This window comes from Rhinopithecus bieti, unplaced genomic scaffold, assembly GCF_001698545.2.
Source record: "Rhinopithecus bieti isolate Rb0 unplaced genomic scaffold, ASM169854v2 scaffold_3040, whole genome shotgun sequence".
NCBI classification, from domain to species: Eukaryota; Metazoa; Chordata; class Mammalia; order Primates; family Cercopithecidae; genus Rhinopithecus; species Rhinopithecus bieti.
Genome location: NW_016804657.1, coordinates 1848857 through 1865141, shown reverse-complemented (window position 1 = coordinate 1865141; position 16285 = coordinate 1848857). Strand labels below are relative to the sequence as shown.

General features: G+C 49.0%; 1 protein-coding gene across 7 annotated transcripts in view; it reads left to right on the top strand.

The window, feature by feature from the left end:
• ADORA3 (adenosine A3 receptor) overlaps positions 1 to 16285 on the top strand; it is an 86360-nt gene that overhangs the window by 49295 nt on the left and 20780 nt on the right. Inside the window, exon 2 of one of the 7 annotated variants that reach the window (XM_017869675.1) lies at positions 10215 to 10323. The exons of 3 other annotated variants lie outside the window; for them this stretch is intronic. Coding sequence is in view for 2 of the 4 variants with exons in the window: in XM_017869671.1 (XP_017725160.1) it covers positions 15433 to 15782 (350 nt within the window). In the remaining 2 variants the exon portion in view is untranslated. Of the gene's footprint in view, positions 1 to 10214; positions 10324 to 10573; positions 10600 to 14698; positions 15783 to 16285 lie in introns of those variants that run through there. 3 more of the 7 variants (XM_017869678.1, XM_017869671.1, XM_017869679.1) reach the window with 3 other exon arrangements.

Genomic DNA, 16285 nt, shown 5'->3' with positions numbered 1-16285 from the left:
CTGTCAAATGATCAATTCAGTGTGGCTGATTAAAACCCAGATTCTGGGGAAGTGAAGACCATCCATGTCTGTCTTATATTCAGGAAAACTCCCTAACAGTGGTAGCCACAATCTGTCAAACAGCACAGGTATAGCAAAAAGGTTAAAAGTGGTTCCTCTGGAGCCAGCCTGCTTGGGTCCAGATCCTGGCTCTACCATGAACTACATATGTGTTCTTGAGTAAGTCACTGAACCTCAGCCTACTTATCTATAAAATGGGTACACAATGATATCTGCCTCACAGGGATGTGTTAACATACAAAAGAACCTAGTCTGCATAGAAAGTACTTAACTAGTATTTGCTGTTATTACTGGGGGAGTCACTATGAGGCTAATGCTGAGAGGGGCACTGGTTTGAATAAGAAGCTCTGAAGTTTTTGATGTGGAGTGTGAAGGCGAACATACCAAACAGAAATAAATAATCCATGCAGCAGTAGGAAAGTGCATCAACCCACTGAGGACCCACTGTTAGTTGTTGGGCAAGGGGCCAGGTATCTATAACTAACATCTCATTGAATCCCCTTCACAGCTCTTTGAAGTGGCTTTTATTAACCTATTTCAGTCTCACTTTACAGATGTGAAAATAAGCTCAGAACAATTAAAGTAATTTGCCAAAACTCACACAGCCACTAAGTGGCAGGGCTGGGGTTTTGAATCCTAATGTGATTCTGGTGTGTGTTTTTTGTGGACTGAAATTCAGAAATGCTCTACTCAGGACAAATTCTCAGAATATGAAACATATAACCAGTTTTCTACATGTAAGGAAAGGAAGAGAAATTTAAAACCAGGCCTCTGGATCTAGTAGATTGGCTGCAGCAAATGGCCTGGGGTACGTAGAGAAGAGAGTGACAGGCAATCTGGACAGCAGGATGCAATTAACAGGAGCAGTCCTTGCTTGCTTTTTTTTTTCTATTGACAACTGGTAAATCCAAGGAAGTCATCCTATACTGCTATGGCAGCATAAAGCTACTTAGAAAGAACATTTCTTGGAAATGTCTGAGGCGTGATAGCCTAAGAGAAAGGCTATGGACTCAGTCTCTCCAGGACAGATTTTATTGAGGGTTCCTCAGACATCCCTCATTGCACTAAATGTTTTCATGAGGCTACTGTGTGCGCGCGTGTGTGTTTGTACACGTGCGCAAGTATGAGCTTGCACTCCTGCACTTGGGAGGGAAGGAGGAAGGGAGAGGGAGAGTGAGAGAGTGTGAGATGGGGCCATAATAGCCTAGGACTGAGAAGCCAGCAGAACCAGGGAAAGGTTCTAGGTAGTTGCTGTCACCTTCCCGTAAGCAAACAGCTCTATTTAGATAAGAGTGAGAATGGTGCTTGGAAAAAGCCGAAAGGTCTGATTTATCCCAAGACTACCTGTGTTAAGAGGTTTATACGTCAACACTCAGGGCTGGGGCTATAGAACATGTGTTGTTTTGTGGATTTCTGGCTTTCCCGAGGGTCCCCTTCACCTTATCCTGTGTTGGAGGGCATCACACACTGCTCGTACTGGCATAACCCAGCCATCTGGCCTGCCCACTCTCTTTCAAGCTGAGGTCTTCTTCAGACTTCAGCTTTGCGGCTTTCTGCCTGGAATAATGGGAGCTGAGGCCTTCTCAGAAACCCTGGGCCCCACTCACCCAGCAGAAGCTGAGGAGGAGCCAAGAACAGGCCACAGGCCTCGGCTGGTGTCATTGTGTGTCCTGTGTGTTCTGTTGAGGGCGTAGGAGGGTCTGTTTTTCCCTGGGCAGAAATGCTCTCTCGAGTTCACTAACCTGGTTGTTTAAATTTAGGCGAGGAAACAGATGCTGGCTGGGGCGGAAGTCTAAGGAGAAGAAGAGGTCTTGGCAGTGGTTTGCTGAGGCTGATAAGAGCATGAGATGTGCTCCAAGCCCGGCCTCTGCTGATTTGCTTTTGGGCCTTTCTGAGGTCGCCCTGAGCCATCACCCTCAGAACTTGGCTTTTCTGCAAGTTCCTCCTCCTGACTGACCTGGAGGGGGCTATTTTTAAGTTGATCTTTGTGACTTCCTTTTGGCTCACATTTCCACTCCCCTCTCTCAAATGCCCTGAGAGCAGCTTCCTGCTTAGGCCAACTTTAGCACAAGGTGCAGCCTGCAAGGCCCTGGGAGGTGAGGGCTGTCGGCTCTGGACAGCGGCCCTGCAGACAGGGGTGCTGAGGGTGCTGTCCTGGCAGGCAGGGGGCAAACCCAATTGCTCTCATGATAGGGCTGTGCAGAGGACTCCCAGCCTCCCAGGGACTGGCCTCAAATCAGTCCTCCAGCAGGAATCATGCGGTCCCACCTGCAGGTCCCGGCCCCTCCCTGACATAAATGGTAGGAACGCCACGGTCATTTCCTCCAGGCTGGGCCGGGGCTGTGCTGACCTCTGCGAGCTGCGGGGAACACCCCTCCCTCAGGCCTCCCAGGCTCCCGGAGTTCCGGAGGAGTGCGTCGGGCCCGCGCAGCACCAGCATCCTCAAATTGTGTCTCGGATGAATCAGGTCGAGAGTCCCGCCCCCTCTACCAGCCGCAGTAGAGCAAGGTAGAAGAGCCCACGCCACTGCGACTTCTAGGGGGTTGTCGGGGCCACAGTCCCCGGCGCCAGGGCCCCCCTCAGCGCTGCTCCTGGGCCGCCTCTGTGTCCTCCTTCCCAGGCTCAGGGGAGCGGCCGTGCAGCCGCGGAACCCAGACGCTGCCAGGAGGCCTGGGGCGCATCGCCTCTGGCGCAGCTGGCTGCTGCAGGAAACTTCTTCCTTGTCATCTGCTGAAAGGGGACTGGCACCGTCCCCAACTCCCATTGGGGAACACGACGCCCCTGTCCTCTACCAATCTCTACAACCAGGCCATGAACAGCTTCTCAGCGGCGACTCCCTCCTCACCCAAGCAGGGCTGAGGACCGCAGGCCACAAGGTAGAGAACTAGCACTTCCCCAAGGCACAGGAGAAGCCAGGCTCAGTTTTTAGTAGGTGGGAGTTCTGGTTCAGCGACCCCAGTGAAATCAGGCGGGAAGAGCCAATCGATCCTCCCCACTCTGCCGGCCACTGTGATGCTCAGAAAATCACTTCCAGGTTAGTCTGGGTCAAGAACTAGGTCTCACTCTAGAGATGGCCTCCGCAGTGGAAGAGCTGACCAAGGGCTGTCTTTCTGTTGAATTCAGGATTCTGAACTCTCAGCCTCTGTTTTCTATCTGCAGAAATGAGCCAATCCCACTTCTCAAGGTTGCAATTGGATTCAATGAGGGGCTCCAGGCAGTGTAACACAGGCAACTGGCCATGGGACTGCCTGAGGTCAAGGTGGGCTCTGCCCTTTGCTAGCAATGCAAACTTGGGCAAGTTGCTTGACCTTGCTCAATGTCAATATCTTTACCTTACCGGTGAAAAGAAAAGGTGATAAAAATGACAGGCTCTATTACAGGGCTATGCCAAGGATCAAGGAGAGCCTCTGACAGAGTATTCCAAGGTTAATGAAAGATTAGAGGATGTACTAGTGTGATCCAGGCCCAAAGACAGCCCTGGAGTGTTACCATTATTGTGTTACTGCATGGGGAAGTCTGAGCATGGCTCTTGGCTTTAAGGGAGGCGTGACTCTTTTTACTATGACTTTAAGGGAGGCAGCGTGGTATGATATGTCTGTGCGTGTGTGTGTGTGTTCCCACGCTGCACGCACACTGATATACTAGCAGTGGGGTGATGGTGGCTCTGGGTATGGTTCAGACTTTGCTGCTGCTTTTTTTTTTAAAGACAAAGTCTCACCTTGTCACCCAGGCTGGAGCGCAGTGATGGTGTGATCCTGGCTCACTGCAGCCTCAACCTCCCAGGCTTGACTTCCCTGACCTCCCAAGTCCCAAGTCGCTGGGACTAGAGGTGTAGGTCTATAATTTTTTTTACACCATGCCCAACTAATTTTTTTCTGAATTTTTTTGTAGAGACGGGGCCTTGCTATGTTGCTCATGCTAGTCTTGAACTCCTGGGCTCAAGCAATCCACCTGTCTCGGCCTTCCAGAGCACTGGGATCACAAGTGAGAGCTGCTGCACAGCCCAGACTTTACTTGTAGCTACTACATCTACTCCCTTTTTGGGCCTTTGTCGTCATCTCTGAAATGGTGAGTTGTACCTATTGTTTTCTAAGAGCCATTTTGGCTTTACCACACAAGAGTTTAACATTTTAAATGATATTTATAAAAGGATATGTGCATCCTCCCTTCACTTGGTCAAGACACTGCAAAGAGTGAATGTTTGGAGGGTAAAAGAAGGGACGGGGTTGTGAGGCCTGTGTGCCTATGTTCGGTTTTCTTTTTCTTTTTCTTTTTTTTTGAGATGGAGTCTTGCTCTGTCGCAGTGACACGATCTTGGCTCACTGCAACCTCTGTCCCTCAGGTTCACGCCATTCTCCTGCCTTAGCCTCCCGAGTAGCTGGGACTACAGGTGCCCACCACCACGCTTGGCTAATTTTTTGTATTTTTAGTAGAGACGGGGTTTCACCATGTTAGCCAGGATGGTCTAGATCTCCTGACCTCGTGATCCACCCACCTCGGCCTCCCAAAGTGCTGGGATTACAGGCGTGAGCCACCGTACCCGGCCTATGTGTGGTTTTCTGTTGAGGCTTCACCCTTTGCCCTCCTCCCTGAGATTCTTGGACCTTCTTCCCACAGCCCCTCCCACCAGCTCCCGTGCAACGCCACCCCAACTAGGGGCTGCCCTGCCTCCCTGCAGATGTTTCCAGTTTGCAGACAGCATGGAGTTCACGTTGGTCATTTGTTCCATTTGCTCAGAAACAACAGCTAGCATTATTGGGAGGAAATGGAGAGGGTGCCAACTCCGAGATAACACAAAAAGCCCTAGTCATGGGCACTAGGCGTGGGTGGAGTAGAGGGAGGGAGGGGGCATAGGCTGGACCATCTGCAGTGACCTAGAGTTCTGTTGGCCCTGCTGAAGTCATGGTCACTGAAGCAGTGTCGAACTTTCCTCTGGGAATGAGCAGGCCTGTTGACTTATCTTAGAGGGACAAGGACAGAATGAGATTTTATCTTGGAGGCCTAGGAGAGACTGGAGAGCCTGGCTCCCCTGCCCAGCCCTGAGGCTAAACTCCCAACTAGAATAAATTCTATTTCTTTACTTCTTTGAAAGCAGAAATGATTCCAGGGTTAATGAAAGATTAGAGGATGTTTTGTATTTCAGGTCAAGAGAAAATACAAATAAATGTAATGCAAACTAAATTACTGGCCTCATGTGCCTCCGTGTTTGCCCATGTACAGTTGTTTTGGCTGGAGTTGGCTATATAATCCCCACTTGTTGCTGTTATTCAGCAACCCTCACACCCTGCGCAGGAGGTGGCCCCTTTATAGTTGTGAGTAGTGCTGAGTGATCCGCGAGGCCTTCTAAAATGAATGACACTCAAGAAACAGAAACTGTGACTATTGCTCTGAATACTCTAGTTCTTGATATCTGGCCCTTAGAGGGCTTCACCTGCAGCAACTGTGGGGGCCTGGGTGGCTCTTGGGAGCTGGTGACCTGGAAGACTATGTGTCTGGAAGCTGTGAACTGTCAGACCTGGGGCAGCCTTTCCCTGGGGTTCACAAAGTCCACCCAGCAGGCCTACTTATGCTGACAAACCACTGCTTCCTGGCAAGGATGAAGAAAGGAGAGGAAAATGGTACCACCTTCCACAATCTCTTTTGGATACTTCCTATTTCTAAAGCTGGAGGTAGCATTGGGGCAGTTGGGACAGGGATAGAGCACCTCCAGAGAAAGACTGAGATGATCAGCCCTGCAGAAAGACAGGGTCTATGGAACACATCCTTGTAGCTTCCCAACAAGTCTGTATCTCACAGTTCAGTAGCCCACAGGGTGGTGGGTGTGGAATGACTTTCCTTTAATTCAACCTCCACCAAGCACCTTGTAAGTAGAAGTGGAGCACGGGTTGGGCACTGGAGTGGCTCTGATAGTGAAACATCAGCCCCCAACCCCACCCAGCTGTAGTACTCACATTCCTGGTAGCTGCCCGAGGTGGTGGTGCAGGGGACCAAGTGCTGTGCCAACTGCCGTGCCTGAGTTACTTCATCCAGTCCGCAGAGAGGTATCTTATTTATCAAAGGGGGAAATGAAGACACAGAGATTCAGCAGTTTGGCCAAGGTCATCCATTTAGAAACAGAGTTCAAAATAAGAGAGACGCAACATATTCAGAAACACATGGCTGGAGCCTGACAGTGATTTCTCCTCTGGAGCACGTTGGGTTGAGTGGAGTGGGGCGGGCCTGATGCCCAGTGAGGAGGCACTAGAGTACGTGCTATGCTGGACACACAGGTGGCTGTGTCTCACTGCAGCTGAACATCCATTAGGCACAGCTTGAGAGGGCCTGAACAGCACTGCTGACGGGGGTAATGTAACTGATTAGCACCCACTGTTCTACCCATTAGCATGGGTTGACAGGCCAACTGGCAAAAGGCAAGTACAGTGATGAAGAAGGAAGGGTCAGCTGTGTGCTTGATTGGAGGGCCCTAAGCTCTTTGGCCCAGGTTTCAGAAAATGGGGACAGAGTGACAAAGGAGCCAGTGAAGGGGGCTTGCTAGCAAAGGAAGCTGGCTGCTTTTCCAGTTTTGACCTTGAACTGGCCACTCTGGGCCTCCATCCCCTCTGGTGTTCCATCTCACTCCAAATGTGTTGCGCCCTAAAAACCCCATCATGAACACAGTGATTTGGGGCAAAATCAGTGGTCAGTGATCAGGAGTAATGTGTCAGACTAAGCTGGTAACTAGGGCCAGAGGTGGTTCCAGGTCTGGCAGATAGAAGTGTGAACAAGACAAGCAAGGGGACAAACCAAAGACAAGTAAATGAACAAACGAGCTCTGACTGTGGAAGGTGCGGCATAGGAAATACACAGAGAGGATGGAGAGAGCGTGTGTGTGTGTGTGTGTGTGTGTGTGTGTGTGTAAAGGGCACCATTTGAGATAGATCACAGAGATGAAGGAATGAAATGGACTGTTATAGGTAAAAATGCTGAAATAGCAACTGTAATGTAAATGTTAGACATTCTCTCTGAAGGTTCCTTTAACTAGACCCAAATAGGTCACATGGTGTTTTCTATCTGTACTGGTTTGTTATTGAAGGTAGAAGACGCAAAATCTACTTTTGTTTAGGGAGAGGTCTTCCAAATATCTCTTCTGATTCCTCATTGGACATAGAGAGGTATAGCCAGCATTCTTACAGGTAAGGAGAAGACAGACCTGGGAATAATACATAATACATTCAACTGGAATTTATTGCAGGTTTCTTATGTGTCAGGTGTATTTTAGGATCTTCATGCTTTGGGGAGAAGGGGAGTGGGAGGAAGATACAAAAATGAATAAGGCATCATTTCTTCATTTAAGGAGTTTGCCAGCTAGTGGGAGAAGCTGTCATGTAAATAAATAACTACAGAATTGTGTAGTAAGTGCTCCAAGAGAGGAATGTGTAAGCTGATGTGGGAGTGCAGAGGAAGAAGCCATCGACTCAGCTTGACAGTAACTTTAGTCCTTTGTGGAAATAGGTGGGGCTCACATCAATAAAAATACATTCTTCCTGGGGGAATCATAGCATTATGGTTTACCCAGCGCCATTCCTAAGGAAGCATTTCCTAAATATTGCCAGATGTGGGTGCCCATGAGTGCTGTATTAAAAGACTCACTTCAAATGAGGGGACATTTTCAGTCTCATCAGTTTTTTTCTCTTTTGCCAAAATTGATAATCTAAAATGTTATTTGGGCCACTTGTGGGAGAAAAAAATCCTCACCCCCAAATCATGGGGGTACTGACAATGATCCCTGCATGACAGACTGGACCGATCAACCTGCAATATGCCTGGAAACAAATGCGTACTCCTTCTAACATGAGTTCTATGGAGTTGTTTCTTATACCTTGCATACTGCCAAAAACAATGTGCAGCTCCTCATGAAAACAGGGCCTGACAGAATTACTAAAACACCGGTAGCCAAGGAATGATTTGGGGCACGCAGACATCCTAGAAAACCTAAGCCAAGTGTGATTACTGAGACTGAACATCGGCTCTGACACTCCTGGCTGCTCACACACAAATGAATGAGACAAAGCTCTGCCAGATGAACAAGGCAGTCTAATTTATTAAGAAAAATGACCTCTTTTCCAGAACTAAAACTCCTCAGAGAAATTTATCCTATGATACTTTATGTAAGAGACATAGCAACAGATAGTATCTTTGATCATGATGAAATGCCGAGACTTACTTCATAGGACAGTTTTTTAATATTAACCTTTCATAAAAAGCAGAGGGACTAAGGTCATCTGGGAAGGCATTTCAGCAGGGAACTAAAGTAAAACGGTTTTGCAATGTTGTTGTCTGATCAGGGAGTAGACGCAGGAGTTGCGGGTAGGGAGTGTAGAGGAAGGGCCTGCTGGCTGCTCTCCATGGGCCTGGAATAAAACTCTTGGCTGAGCTTTGACAAGAGCTGGAGAGTAGACAATTGACATAGAATGCACAGCCTTCAATAGCTGGCCCAGCCTAGGAAGCAAGTCTTACCCATTAGGATACTGAAGAATGTCTGCCCAAAATGGCAATTTGGATTTTCGCATAATTGATATTGGACTGTTTTTGTGTGGCTCATTGAAAGAGTCAGAGCTTTGCAGCCAAGATAGACTTGGGTTCAGGCCCTAGCTCTGCCATTTGCTGCTGTGCTGCCCAGAGTGAGTCAATTCTCTCCTAGCCTTAGTTTTCTATCTGTGAAATGGATCTAATAATACTTGCCAGCAGGATTGATATAGAATTGTGAATGATGTGTGCAAAACACCTGGTGAAGTGCCTGGCACATGTGAATTGGCATTTTATCAATGGCAGCTCTTACAGTAATAATTATGAAAGGACCCTGTGCAGTAGGAGGGGAAGACACATGCCATCAAAATCAGGAGGTTGCTTATCTCCCACTGTGGCGGTAGGGTTTGCATGCAATTCTCTGAGAAGTTTTGTCCCATTTGATAGGTAGCAGGTTAAAAGAAGGAGACCAGGACATTGCCCTGCTGTAAACATTTGGGATCAGTAGTTGGTATATCCAGAACTCATTCCTACACCTCCCGGTGTTTAGATAAAGGGCATGAGAATCAACATCAGGATCCAAAGTCTTCCCGGGTGAAATCAAGGGATGAGGCCCTACCACGGTGAATAACCCCTGACAGGGGTGGGGACACCTGGCCTGAGCACCCAGAAGCCTAGGGCTGTGACAAAGAGGAGGCTGGGTGGGCAAGAGACATGAGGGCGTTTGTAAAATTCTTGGCCGCTCTCCAGCAAAGGCTGGGAAAATTGACCAGTGCGACCTGCACTTACAGGAGGGGAAGGATAGGTCAGAGGTTCACAGGTGCCAAGGGAAGGATCAAAGACGTATGTGGCTAAAAATCCCACTGCAACCCCTTACTGGCAAATCCCTCCTGGTCTTCTCCATTCTCATCTTAAGCAAGGAGACCAGGAGCTGGGCTCCCATCCTGGTGCTGCTTTTGTTTTTGTTTGTTTGTTTGAGAGGGAGTCTTGCTCTCTTGCCCAGGCTGAAGTGCAGTGGTGTGATCTCACCTCACTGCAACCTCTGCCTCCCGGGTTCAAGCGATTCTCCTGCCTCAGCCTCCTGAGTAGCTGGGATTACAGGCGCACACCACCTAATTTTTGTATTTTTAATAGAGACGGGGTTTCACCATGTTGGCCACGCTGGTCTAGAACGCCTGACCTCGTGATCCGCCTGCCTCGGCCTCCCAAAGTGCTGAGATTACAGGCATGAGCCACCATGCCTGGCGGTGTATGATCCTGAGCAGATCACTCATTCCCCCGCCTCAGTTTCCTCCTCTGTGAGATGAGATTGGTGATACCTGTCTTGTGGGGTTGTTGAGTTAATTCAGTAAAGTTTACTGTGTGAGGAGCTTTGCACATGACAAAGCAAAACACAAATACTGTGTTTATTGGAACAGTCACAGGTTTGAAAGGCAAAGCTGCTTCTCAACCTTCTGGAGTCAGCAGGACTGAATTTGGTACTGCCCAGGAATATTCTATGGGATTGGATTGACTTTAGGCAGTTGGCTACCTATTCTTGTCCCCTTTGCTTTCCCTTAATTCTCACTTCTTTCATTTTCTGCACCATCTGAGGTTGCTGGTTAAGCAGTTTCAAAGGAGCGTTTCAAGTTCTTCCCGTTCTTTCTCAGCAGCAGCCTGGGTCCCGAATGACAGCAGGAACGTGCTGCCCTCTGGTGGCCACCGTTGAGCATAGCGCCTCAGCTGGGACGCAGGAGTCATTCTTTCAGACGCTTGAAGGTGATGCTACCGTGCTGAGACTCTGGCAGTTGAAACGCTTCCTCACTTTCTGAGTGCCTTGAATTCAGTTAGCTGAATCCTTCTCTTTCCCCCAGGGCCTGGAGACCTCCTGACACACTCGGTGTGGGTAGGGGGTCTGGTGGGTGAGGCTGAGCGCCCAGAGCATTTCCCCTTCGTTGGGCAGGATTTCCTGTTGCTCAGAGTGAAGGAACCTTGACCTCCTTTTCCAGGCCTCACCCTCCCTCCCACCAACACTGGCACGGAGTGAAATTCCAGGTACTCAGACTACAGCCTGTGAGTCTTGGGCTCCTTGGATTGGCCTCAGTGGCTGGGCCCTGGTTAGAAGGCCCCTGTGGAGAGCGGCTCCAGACCAGCCCCTGGGCGCGGGAAGGCCCAGCCTGCCCTAGGGCTTGATGGAGTGGCAGAACCGGAAGAGTGGTGGGGGAGGGGCCTAGGGAGCGGCACCTTCAGGGCTGACCCTGAACACTTGTCTTTTCTAAGCCTCTGCTGTCGGCTAGCAAACATGAAGCCCTATAAAAATATAAGGCTTTGGGGAAGTGGTGATGGGGCCAAGAGGAAGTGGGCAAGCTAATTTTGCGCAACTCTGCAGGCCGCCGTGGGGTGGGAGAGAGCCTTGGGCAGAAGCCCTACCTTTCGCCTGCCTGACATCCGGTCTCAGCTGCCCGGGGACCAGCTCTAGGGCTCCAGAGGCCTTTTCCCTGGGCTCCTGCTAACACTGCATCTTGCTGTTTTCGCAGGCTGGCAGCTAGGGTTTTCTAGGCTTTTCTGAGAAGCTGCAAAGGATCAGATGAATCATCTCTCCTGCCAACCTCTTAGATTGTTTTTTTTTTTTTTTTTTTGAGGCGGAGTCTCGCTCTGTCGACCGGACTGGAGTGCAGTGGCCGGATCTCAGCTCACTGCAAGCTCCGCCTCCCGGGTTTAAGCCATTCTCCTGCCTCAGCCTCCCGAGTAGCTGGGACTACAGGCGCCCGCCACCTCGCCCGGCTAGTTTTGTATTTTAGTAGAGACGGGGTTTCACCGTGTTAGCCAGGATGGTCTCGATCTCCTGACCTCGTGATCCGCCCGCCTCGGCCTCCCAAAGTGCTGGGATTACAGGCTTGAGCCACCGCGCCCGGCCTTCCTCTTAGATTGTTAAGCAGAACCCCAAGGGCAAGGTTGCAGCCTTGTGTTTGAGCTCTGCCCAGTTGCATCAGACCCAAGTGGGCCCCAGGCCAGGGCTTGGGACAGGTGAGGCCTTTCCCCTCCAGTCACTCTTCCTGTGATTTAAGCCAATGGTTTCTCCTAGATCTTTGCTTCCCTGATGGAGTTCAGGTTCTTTTAGTAGAATTTTAAAATTTATTTTTAAGTAAAAAAAATAGAGATGGGGTCTCACTATGTTGGCCAGGTTGGTCTTGAGCTCCTGGCCTCAAGCAATCCTCTCACCTCAGCCTCCCACAGTGCTAAGGTTACAGGCTGAGCCACCACACCCAGCCTCTTCTAGCAGAATTGAAAACAGCCATGGCCTTTCTTTTAGGTGGGAAATTCTCCTGAACCACAGTTAACCACAGTTAACATACATATATATATATATATATATTTTTTTTTTCTTTTAATAGAAAAAATTGCACCTTGATCCAATAAAAATGTTTTCCTTTCTGGCCCAGAGCTCACCTTGGGGCCCCAACCTTACCAGCGGTCTGCTCATGCAGTCATCTGTCTGGTCCTGCCATCTCTTCCTAGCTCAGAGCAGTTGCCAGATCTACATTATACTTGCGCTTTGTGGCCATAGTCTTGGTGGCTACTTTCTTTTTTTAGATCTGAGAATACTGATCTCTACTGATTTTGATAGCATGGCAACATCAAACCCAGGGACTCCTTGTACTTTTGAAATGTTTGTGTAATTTATTTGCTCATTTACTTACTGAGGGCTGCCATTCAGAACCTGGGCTCCGAAGCAGAAGCCTAGATTTGAATGCTGGCTTTGCCACTGCCTAGCTTACAACTTTGGGCAAGTTATTTAACCCCGCTGAGCCTCAAGTTGCTCAGCATAATGGTAGTATCTATTTCATTCAAGAGCATTGAATGAGTCTGTGAATGTAAGCTGCTTAACACTGAGTAGTTGGTGTGATGGAGAGCACTTAAGAGTCCTCGCTGATTTATTGTTTCCTTATATACCCAATGCCTAGTTTATGCCACCTGATTCACTGAAGTGCTTTCCTATTCATTCATCAAAAATGTACTGAGCACCTATGATCTGCCAGGCATCATAGTAGGGGCGAGAAATGCAGAAATGGAAAGTGGTGGTCCCTGCCCTCCAGGAACTCACAGGCTAAGTGGGGAAGTCATATACACACAGCACAGTGCTGTCCCAGAGGAGAAGTGAAGACTGGGAAGTTTTCTTCAAGGTCCTGTTGGGGAGCAGTCTTGAAGGAAAAGTATTTGTTTTCTAGGTGGACTTGGGGCAGAAGGGCCCTGCAAACCAGGCAAAGAGTGTGTGCACAGGGGAGAGGAATTGAAAGAGAATGACTCTGAGCCACGAATTGCTCAGCATAGTGGAGCCAATGGTGTCTGTGCGGACTCAGGTGACAGGAGACTGCAGAGACTGGGAGACCCATCAGAAGGGTGTAAGCCACTCTAAAGAGTCTGGACTTGATCCTGAGGCAATGCACAGACTAAATGGTTTAGAAGCGGCAGGAGTCATCCTGGGTGTTGAGCTCTGGCATGGTTCCTCTGTTTGCTTGAGGCGCGGAGTAGGAGGCTGCAGCATCTCCTACTTGAGATGTGATGAGGTGCATGACCAAGAATGGCTGTGTGCCATGGGCTGTGGGTGCAGCGGTAGGAATGGGCAAATGAGGTGGTCTTCTGTCCCAGCCTCTCTGTCCTCTTTCCCAGGTTGCCCTTTGGTTTTCAATTTAGGGCCGGGTTCCAGGTCAAAATGTTAAGTGACTGTGAAAGTCCTTCCTCTCTGTTCTCAAATCACCCCCAGCCCCAACCCCAGCAGTGATGGACCTTGTCTATTCAGAGAACATGAAGGAAGGGCTTCCCTTGTTCACAGAAAAGAAACCCCCATGGTATGTGCAGAGAATTCTGAGGGTAGAATTCCCAGGTGAGCAGAGGTGGCCAGGTTGGTGACCCTAAGTGTGTCTCCTGCCTTTCTTCTCTCTAGTGGGTTATTCTTTCATGTGTTATCTTGCCTACAGCATGCTGTGTTTGGACACAAACCCCTTTCCTTGGTTTCTCTGACCCAGCTGAGATGGACTGATTACAAAAGAACTCACCTATATACTGGAGTAGGGGAGGGAGGGTTTTTTGCAGTGTTTAACCAAGGTTCAAAGAGTGCTGTATAGTGAGAAAGGTTTTTTTGTTTTTTGTTTTTTGGTAGCATGCAGCCTCTTAGAAATTTCTCTCAGTAACTTCCTTCTCTGAAGCACAGGTAAAGAAAGCAATTACAGTAGAAACATTTGTCAGAGGATGCATTGGAGGCTGATGAAGCTTTTCAAGTTCCAGCAGTGCAGGGATGTGGGCAGAACTGATGTTGGAAAATACTAGAATGATGGAAATTCAGTTGGAGAGGACTGCCCTTTTTAATGTCTGGGGAGTTTGCTCAGGGAGAAATGACAAGTCTGGCAGAGACGAGTATGGGATTTGGTAAGACTTGGATCAACTTGGGATACAGCGGTGGTGGTAGGGAGCGGAATCAATGAATGATGCCAAAGCAGAGGAACTCACAAGAGGACCCTGATGGGCCCCAGGCAGAGGCCTGTCCATTATGCCCCACTCCGAAGTGTTTGTTAGTAAACACCAGAACACCATTGTTGTTACTGCTGAATTTTGTTTTGGGCTGTACATATTTAGATGCTTAAGGTAAAAATGATAAAGCTCTCAAGCTATTGTGTGGACTTCGGTCCAAGTGTTCCTTCTTGTTGCCTCTCTAACATGCCTGGTTAAAATAATCCCTTTGGGTGGTGCTGAGAAGCACCTGAACCAGATGGCCTCCCCAAATAACAATGGTGTGCAAGTGTCTCATTCCCAGAAGTTGGTGACTAGGTAAGCAGCTTCAGGGAGAGGGGGCTGATTCCCAGGCAGTTGCCTGTTCCTGCGGGGATGGGGCTGAGGCTTAGGGAGTGTGGGCAGGAGCACATGCCATTTGATTCTGTTGCATACGTTCTTTTCCCTTCCTTCTGTATGTCTGGTCATTCTGCTCTTCTGTCGTTCCTCACATAGGGTTGGACATTGGCCGGCTGCCAGTGTCCAGATTTTGCTGGGGTCTGAGGTGAGAAACAGAGGTGGAGGCTAAGCAGGTGTGATGCTTCGCAGAGGTGCTGAGATTTTGCCCTTCTGACCAGGGAATCTTTGCTTATCCCTTTGACCAAGGATCTTTGCTGCAAAGGCTGGGTATCAGCTGTGCTCAGTGAAGCAAGAACTTAGCAGGAATAGTTCTGGTTAAGGTTAGGAGGCTGCCACCAAAGTCTCTTTTGTTCCTCTTCCCCTGTTTGCCTGCTTGTCATGAGATCTTCTTGCTAAGCTGGCAGAAAGATTGCATAGTCAGTGCTTCCAGCTCCTCTCCCACCTGATCCTGCACTGTCATCTGGTCCCTGAATGAATGAATTCTGATACCCAATCTTGTCTTGAGCCTTCTCTGTACCACTCGTGACTCCTCCTCTGCTCTTTCCATCTTTCTGCTGAGAGTTCCTGGCTCTGTACTTCCTCTTGGCCCATCTCACTTCCTGAAACACCCCTGAAGAGGGTTGCTTATCTCGATGGAACTCAAAAACCCAAAAAGCTGCAGGCAGAGGCCTTGAGGGCATAGGTTTGGGGAACTAAGAGCAGCAGCACTTTCAGATTCAATCCATATAGAACTGTCCTCCAGGGTTCTGGGAATCTGAGGATGTGCAGCGCGTAAAGGGGTTGGAAGAGATCCACCTGTGATGAGCCCTTTCTAAGAGATCACCCCACCAGAAAAGAATAGGAATGAACGAGTTGGGAGTTTTAGACTGTGACTGCACATGGACCTCTGGGAAGATGTCTGGAGAGAGCTAGGCCCACTGGCCCTACAGACGGATCTTGCTGGCTCACCTGTCCCTGTGGAGGTTCCCCTGGGAAGGCAAGATGCCCAACAACAGCACTGCTCTGTCATTGACCGATGTTACCTACATCACCATGGAGATTTTCATTGGGCTCTGCGCCATAGTGGGCAACGTGCTGGTCATCTGGGTGGTCAAGCTGAACCCCAGCCTGCAGACCACCACCTTCTATTTCATTGTCTCTCTAGCCCTGGCTGACATTGCTGTTGGGGTGCTGGTCATGCCTTTGGCCGTTGTCGTCAGTCTGGGCATCACAATCCACTTCTACAGCTGCCTTTTTATGACCTGCCTACTGCTGATCTTTACCCACGCCTCCATCATGTCCTTGCTGGCCATCGCTGTGGACCGATACTTGCGGGTCAAGCTTACCATCAGGTAGCCTGCAGGGTGGGGTGGGCAGCAATTGAGGCACCCGGGAGATGAGACTACAAAGCCCAGAGCCCAGACTTTTTGAGTAAAATATGAATCCAAATTGGCCCTTGATGTTGAAAGAGGGCAGTAAGTGTCTTTTTGTGATATGGTCTGTGAGGGGTTAGCAACAATGAGCTGGGATTCAGGAGCTAGAATCAGAGGAATGCTCCAGTCCTCTCCCCACTGATAGGGGTGGGTGCTCAATCCCTCCAGCTATAATTACTAACCCTTGGCTAGAAATGATGAAATCTTGATGCATCTTTAATTAGTAAAAAATTCTCTTCAGTTTTAGAAATGATAAAAGCCTACTAAGATAAGACGTATTATTTTAGGAGAAGCAGGCAGATAAGAATAAGAGGAGATAAACCGATGGTTCTATTGTTTTGCAAATGTAGGTTATTATTTTATCTTTGCTTCCTATTCTGTGCCCACTTCAATGTTGAGAAAGGGATTCTTGGAATATATAT